At 52.1% G+C, this 7,680-nt stretch overlaps 1 protein-coding gene across 1 annotated transcript; it reads right to left on the reverse strand.

Annotated features, from left to right (window-relative positions):
* Positions 1-646: 646 nt before the first annotated feature.
* Positions 647-1,279, reverse strand: LOC135999705 (olfactory receptor 14J1-like). The gene has a single exon (XM_065653261.1). It carries the CDS (start codon positions 1,277-1,279, stop codon positions 647-649), a length of 633 nt encoding a protein of 210 aa, XP_065509333.1.
* Between the last annotated feature and the right edge of the window lie 6,401 nt (positions 1,280-7,680).

Raw genomic sequence — 7,680 nt, forward strand, 5'->3', positions numbered from 1 at the left:
GCAGGAGGCCTGGCTGTGAGAGGACACTGCTGTGTGCCCAGCCCTGCACACACACACTGTGCAGCTGCACAATGCTGTTTCATCTGTGGGCCACTTTCTTGTACATGTTCTTGAGAGAAAATTTGCAAGAAGACCTAAGCCTTCAGGCACTGCCTTAAGAAGATCACTCTTCTTTATATAAGTATGTTACGGAGGCCAGCTCTGTCACAGCAGTGCCCATTGCCTGTCCCTGCCTGCGCTCACAGGACTGACACACAGCAGGATGGTGACCAAGCTGCCAGAGCACTCAGGCCTTGCACCAACACGAGGGATGAGAAGGAGAGTGTGGGAGTGGAACGAGAACAGCTCCGGAAGACCAAGCTCTGCTGCTCCCTGTCCGTGCTGCCATGCAAGAGCTCTTTTCCCTTCCACCCATGCTCACATGAACTCTCCCTGCAGCTCAAAAAAGGCCTTGGAGTTAGAATGTCTGCAGAAAACAATTTGCTGAAGGGCCCTTTATTTTGCTTAAACACAGAGAGCATGATTCCTTGTTGACACAGACACTCGAGGAGAAAAGAAAAGCAGGCAGTGAATTACGAAGGGAATTAAAATATTATAATAAAAAAACACAACTAGAGAGAAAACATACTGCACACAGGATGACCCTTCAGTGAGTTAGAATATAACTCTTATGTAGAAGACAGAGACAGTTTATAGCTTCAGAAGAAATCCAGTCATTCAGTTTCGACAGGGCATCCTTGAGCTCCTGGTTCCTCATGCTGTAGATGAGGGGGTTCACTGCTGGAGGCACCACTGAGTACAGAACGGCCAGCACCAGGTCCACAAATGGGGAAGAGATGGAGGGGGGTTTCAGGTATGTAAACATGGCAGTGCTGATGAAAAGAGAGACCACGGCCAGGTGAGGGAGGCATGTGGAAAAGGCTTTGTGCCGTCCCTGCTCAGAGGGGATCCTCAGCACGGCCCTGAAGATCTGCACATAGGACACCACAATGAACACAAAACAGCCAAATGCTAATAATGCACTAACCACAAGAAGCCCAGCTTCCCTGAGGTAGGAGTGTGAGCAGGAGAGCTTGAGGATCTGGGGGATTTCACAGAAGAACTGACCCACAGCATTGCCCTTGCACAGTGGCAGTGAAAACGTATTGGCCGTGTGCAGCAGAGCATAGAGAAATCCAGTGGCCCAGGCAGCTGCTGCCATGTGGACACAAGCTCTGCTGCCCAGGAGGGTCCCGTAGTGCAGGGGTTTGCAGATGGCAACGTAGCGGTCATAGGACATGATGGTGAGCAGAGAATACTCTGCTGCTAACAAGAAAGTAAACGAAAAGAGCTGTGCAGCACATCCCAAAAAGGAGATGGCTCTGGTGTCCCATAAAGAATTTGCCATGGATTTGGGGAGAGTGGTGGAGATGGAGCCCAGGTCGAGGAGGGAGAGGTTGAGCAGGAAGAAGTACATGGGGGTGTGGAGGTGCTGGTCACAGGCTATGGTGGTGATGATGAGGCCGTTGCCCAGGAGGGCAGCCAGGTAGATGCCCAGGAAGAGCCCGAAGTGCAAGAGCTGCAGCTCCCGTGTGTCTGTGAATAGCAGGAGGAGGAACTGGGTGATGGAGCTGCTGTTGGACATTTGCTGTTTCTCAGCATGGGGCTCTGTTCAAAGAAACAATAACTTCACATGAGATATAGACTCCTCTGAGTAAAGCAACTCCATTTTTCACAGAAATCACCATACTGAAATGCATTTCATTTCTCTGTTGTGTGCTGGCTGAGTGTGCTGTGAGGAGCAGAACCTCTGCCCATGTGCTACCAAATAACCAGCTTTGCTCTGCTGCAGTGGGAAAATGGGACCTCCTTCATGACAGCTCCAATGTTCACAAGGAATGTCAGATGTAATCCAGCTTCTTGGAAATGTTCGATATCTGCACTCATGATTCTGTAAAGAGTGGGCTGCAGAGGAGAGACATAGCATGACTTTATAAATATTTTATCTGTGTCCTTTATTTGTCACCACCATATCTGGTGAGGGGGAAAAATCCTCATTTTCATGAGGGAAAATGTGAAGAGTCTTGAGAGAGGACAGGCGAAAAGCCTCAGTTTTCCGTGGCTCAATGCAGAGTCAGGAGAGCAGCAGTGTCCATCAGTCTTTTACTCATCTGCCCTGTGCTTTTTCTTGTTCAACCCAAAAAATGAGTACAGACTCATACTGGAGCAGGGGAGCTCGGTCTGAAAAGTCAGATCTGCAAACTGTTCCCTGCCTCAGCCCAGAGGTGGAGATGTGATGGAGAGAGCAGGACACGACCCCTCACCCAGAGAAGCAAAGGACTCTGGCAGGAGAGTGCGGACCCCAAGGAAAGGCTCAGCACTCCTGGCATCCTACAGCAGAGCTGGGCCTTTCTGGGGGCAGCTGGTGAGCCCAGCAGGACAGGCAGAGCAGAGTCAGGGCTCCTGGAGATGGGATGTGCTAAAGGGACAGTCCGATCATTGCCCAGCAGACAACCCCCAGCAGCCACCTGCAGAGCAGGAGCAAAAGAGCTCCTGAACAGCCCCTGCTCTGCTGCCTGGAGCTGTCCCTGCCTGCAGCTGTGTCTCTGTGCCCAGGTCTCCTCCTGTCAGTGTCACAGACCCCATCCCAGCCGCTGTGTGCTCAGCTCTGCCCTGCAGACCCCTCCCAGCAGCCGGGCACTGCCCAGGGGCAGCTCTGTGTGGGCCGGCTCTGATGGGAACATCAGACCAGCCCTGATGAGGCTGGAAAAGTCATCCTGATGCTGTCTGCAAGTGATTGTGTGTTGATTTCTGATACTCCCAGGTTTATTCACTTCTAAGCAAAATGAATCTAGAATTTCAGTGCCTCCTCCTGAACTGAGACATTAATTTCTGTTTCCCATTGGCCACATAGACACAGTATGAGACTGTTAGAATAAGATACTTCTCTTTCACAAAGCCCCTGTCTTGCTGTGCTTCTTTAAAAGCCTCCTGGGAATGTCCTTTAGTGAACTGGAGCTGTGAACAGCCCTGACACACACAACACCCACTCCATAGCAGGACCCTGCCCAGCCAGAGGTCGCTCCTTCCCCCCAACAGCTTCTCCCCACAGCACCGTGGGGATCTCCCCGGGCAGGCTGAGCGCTGACCCTGGCAGGCGGCAGAGTCCCTGCCCCGGCACAGCCCTGGGGTGCAGGGACCCTGCTCTGCAGGACAGCCCTGGGCACCCCTGAGTGCTCATCCAAATGCATATCTGTTCAAAATTTCCTGACAAGAGCCGAATCCGTAGAGATCCCACAAGCTGTGGCTGTGCCAGTTTTAGGAGATGCCTCCAGGAGCTACAGCTGCATTGCCCTGCACCCAGAGACTTACCATGTCAAGGGCTGCAAAGAGTTCTCCTCCAGTGAGCTCTCAGTGATCCTCCCCATCCTGACCACCTTTAATCTCTCTGCCTTGCTCGTCTCCCTGAGATCCCCAGGCAGAGCCCTCAGCCCTGCTGCGCTTTGCAGAGGAGCTGCTCCTGGGCAGAGCTGTCTCTCTGCAGCGCTGCCGCTTGCCATGAGCTCCCTCTGTCCCAGGAGCCCAGCCCAGCTCAGCAGCACAGGAGCAGCCCCAGGCACTTTAATGACCCCTCTGGTGGCTTTGGTGCTGAGTCCATGAGCCTCACAGCCTGAGAGGAATTGAAGAAACTTCTCAAGAAGTCCAAGTCAGATTCAAACTCCAAGGTTTCTTGTAATGTTAATGGGTCCCACTGAGAAACACTGCTGAGGAACCATCCCCAAGGTCTGTGTAGAGCAGAAAACTGGAGGCAGAAATGACAAGTCACTAAAAGCAAAGTAAAGGTGGCTCTGATTCTGAGTACACCTGGATGTGTTTCATTAACCAAAAGCCCAAGCCCTGACACCCAGACCCTGGGAAATCAGATCCTGTCCCTCCCACGTTGCCCAGGGCTCTTCCTGGGACAGTGTGATGTGGGGCTGTGCAAGGCCAAGGGCAGGACTATGTTCCCACACCTCCCAGCTTCCTGGCTGGGGACAAGCAGGCCCTGAGGCCCCTGTGCTGTAAGGACAAGGTGTCTCCTCACAGACACTAGAGGTGGAGACAACGGCCATCGCTAAGGGGAGAAGGAGCTCATGTCTGTTGGGGGCTTTCAGCCTGGAGACATCCCCCTGCTACCCCACCTTGCTCTTGTCTGAGCATCTTCCTTCCTTTGCTGATATCTCTCCATCCTCCCCAGCTGTTCCTTGAAGCACAAAGCCTTGGGTTGATACAGACTCCTCTGGGTGACCTGCTCCACCACAGCACTGCCCTTCCACTCACATTCCTTGCTGCTCACGTCCAGCCTGGACCTCCCCAGCTGCATTTTGTGCCATTATTTCTTTCCTATTCTGTTTCCCACTATGAAGAAAACCTCCACCATCTCTGAAACCACCCTTCCAGCACTCTCAGGCTACTCCTACACTGCTGCAGCCTCCCCAGCGCTGCTGGGCCAAAGCAGCCCAGGTCCCTCAGCATCCCACACCATGTGCACAAGGTCCTGACCCCTGCCTTGGCAGAGCCCTGCACTCTCCAGTTCCTCCCTGCTTCTCCAAACTGGGACCCGCACACTGGCACACACCTGTGTGTGTGGGGTCACACCAGTGCTGAAGCGAATGGGACGAGAACTGCAGGTGTCTGGGTCCCCACGCTCCTCCTCATGCAGCCCCGTGTGCAGCTGCCTTTTTCATGGTGAGCGTGCAGCACGGGCTTGTGTGGCGGCCCTTGTAGTGCCCAGGCCCTTCTCCTCAGGGTCACTGCTCAGCCTGTCAGGTCCTGGTCTGTCCTGGTGGATGGGGTTATTCTCCTGCCCTGATACAGACCTGGACACTTCTCCTTTTAAAACTTTTCCTGATGGTGGAATTCCAAATTTTCTCCAGGTCTGGACTCTCAGTTGACTGAAGCTCCATTTTCTCAACTGTTTGCAGGCAGATGTTTTAAGATGGTGAGGGTGTCTCTTCCAACATAAGAGCATGAGGAGTTACAGGACACTATGAATACCACCTCCTGGAGAAACTGTGGAGTCTCGGGGGTCTGGTACTCATAATGCCAGAGGTCTGGACTCAGAGGGGAAGTTTTCCTTCATGTCGGAGAGCAGCAGGAATGCTTGGAATTCTAGCTGGGGACAGACAATGTCAGCTGAACGTTGAGGAGTCAGCATGAGAGGGCAGAACAACATGGGCAATGCTGTGGTGACTGGACATCAGCTACTGACTCACTGATCAGGAAGAGGAATTAGATGAGACCTCCTTCAGACAAATGAAAGAAGCCTCATGTTTCCAGGGCAGTGTCCTCATGCCAGATCTAAGATATCCCAATATCTGCAAGGTACCAGCCATCCAGAAGGGGTATGGAGCTCACTGACAACATCTTCCTGACACGGTTGACTGAGGGGTCAGTGAGGTGAGGTGCCCTGTGGGACTTCACACTTACAAACCAGAAAGAGTTGGTCAGGGGTGTAACAGTCAGGGATGAGAAAGTGGAGTTGAGGCTCCTGGAAGATGATAACAAGGCAAAGAGCAGGATTTCAGGAGAGCAGGCTTTGGCCTGCTGAGGGACCTACTTGGGTCCTGTGGGATATGACCTTGGTGTCTGCAGATTTTTCCTCTCACATTTCCTCCCTTCTCTCTCCCACCTGCTGTTGTGTAGCATTTTTTACCCTTTCTCAAATACAATATCACAGAGGTTCCATCAACATTACTGAGTGGCTCAGGTTTGGCAAGGAGTGGGTCCATCTTGGAACCAGCTGAAATTCGCTCTGGCTGACGTCGGTCAAACTCCTGTTGTCTTCTCAAAGAGGTGACAACGGTAGCACACCCACCCTCACCTCCAGTTCCAAGACTTTGCCATGTAAACCAAATACGGGGTGACAATGTGTTGGGTGTTACAAACTACTTGATCATGGAGAAGAAATGGAAAAGATTTTCTGTCAGCAACCTGAGGAAGTCTCCAGTCAATGAGCAGGTTCCTAGGGGGAGCTGTAATTGCCCTCACAGTCACTGGCCGGGCAAATCTGCAGGTGCCAGCAGTCCAGAGGATCTTGGGACAACAGCTTAACACGGCTGCCTGATGGGCCAGCAAGGGTCATGCTCACCTGGATCTGGAACTGGGAAACAAAGAAGAGCTGGTGAGAGATGAGAGCATCAGTGTCCACCTTGGCTGTCATGGCCAGGAAACAGTGGGGTCCCAGGCACCAGAGGGGAGGGAGGAAGGGCAGCAGCAGAGCACAGGCTGGTGGGCTCCAGAGAAGACTTTGACATACTGGAGGATGGCGGGCGAGGTGGTGACATGGAAGTAGGTCTGAAGGGTGAAGGAGCTCAGGAAATCTGAGAAGCCTTACAGGACAGCCTGCTCCAAGCACAAGAATGATCTCTCCAAGTACCCATGAAAAGAAGCATTTATCTTGTGAGGCTGCTTCTCTGAACTGATGGAGCTCCAGGGCTAAAAAGCAGCATGCAGGAGGTGGAAGCAGGCGAAGCTGCAAAGGAAGAATATAGAAGCCATGTCCATGGATGTACAGATGATGCCAAAGCTGCCCTTGACTTGATACCTGCAGAGGAGGCTGAGGGCAGCAAGATGAGCTGACACAGCTTCCTTACAGGAAAAGAACAGACAGGGTGAATGTGGGCCTGCTGTTGAACTTCATAAGAGTAGAATCAGACAGGACTGAGGTACATCATGGCTTCTTTGCCTCCATCTTCACCAGCAAGGCCTCCCGGGACTTTGTTCCCGAACGCAGGAGTCTGGAGAACACCCAGGAGTGGATGGGGCTCAAGTCAGGGGTGACTTGAGGAAACTCAGACACCATTACAGAAAAGGAGATGGGTCATTTGACCAGCTCCCCGAACACAAGTGTGGCTGTGCTGTGGCACCTGACATTCCCAGGAACACCCACCTTTTGGTCCAGAGGAGTGCGACTCCTCTTGAGTTGTCCTGGACTATCTCCTCACTCACGTGGTGATTTAGGCACCACTTTTCTGACATATTCAGTCTTTATCAGGAGACGCTCCACATCCATATGAACTGGAGGCTGCTGATACCACCTGTTCTGGAAAGGGAGGGAAGGGTGAGCAGGGAAGGAAATAGAAGAAATTTGGCTTTGTTCCTATTTATTATGGAAATGCTCTCTGTTTGGCTGTTCCTGAAATCTCCCTAATCATCCACACCAGGCTTGAAGTCTTTAGGAAAATGCTGCACAAAGCCTTCGCTTGAAAGAGCATTTTGGATGTTAATGAGCCCTCTGCTGCCATGATCCTGAACTGCAGCTACTGAAAGAATGAACAAACCTCTGATGAAGTGAAAGGCCGAAGCAAAACCCAAGTTTCTGAGGGTGTTTGGGACCTCACAAAGGGCCAGCACTGACACGGCTGTGAAGGAAACAACCAGTTGAGGTCCGTGTTCCTGGAGGTTGGTGAAGGAAAGACTTGGAGACACCGGTTACAGGTGGTGAAGGTGATGCGGAGGTGGCTCTGGTGCCGTGTCAGCCCTTGATGTTTGTTTTTTTATCATCAGAATGGCTGAGCCTCGACCCCTGGGGCTTGGTAAATTTTTCTCAAATATTTTTCAAGGCTTTTCCTTTGGACAGTGTGAGTGCTTTGAGTTTTGGGGGTGGGTTTTATGTCAAGTGCTGTTGCTTTAACTGCAGGGCTCTGGTTTTCTCTGGAG

The sequence above is a fragment of the Caloenas nicobarica genome, chromosome 29, assembly GCF_036013445.1.
Source record: "Caloenas nicobarica isolate bCalNic1 chromosome 29, bCalNic1.hap1, whole genome shotgun sequence".
Classification (NCBI taxonomy): Eukaryota; Metazoa; Chordata; class Aves; order Columbiformes; family Columbidae; genus Caloenas; species Caloenas nicobarica.

Coding starts and splice junctions, on each gene's coding strand:
- LOC135999705 (XM_065653261.1), bottom strand. CDS start 1,279: ATGTCCTATGACCGCTACGTTGCCATCTGCAAACCCCTGCACTACGGG.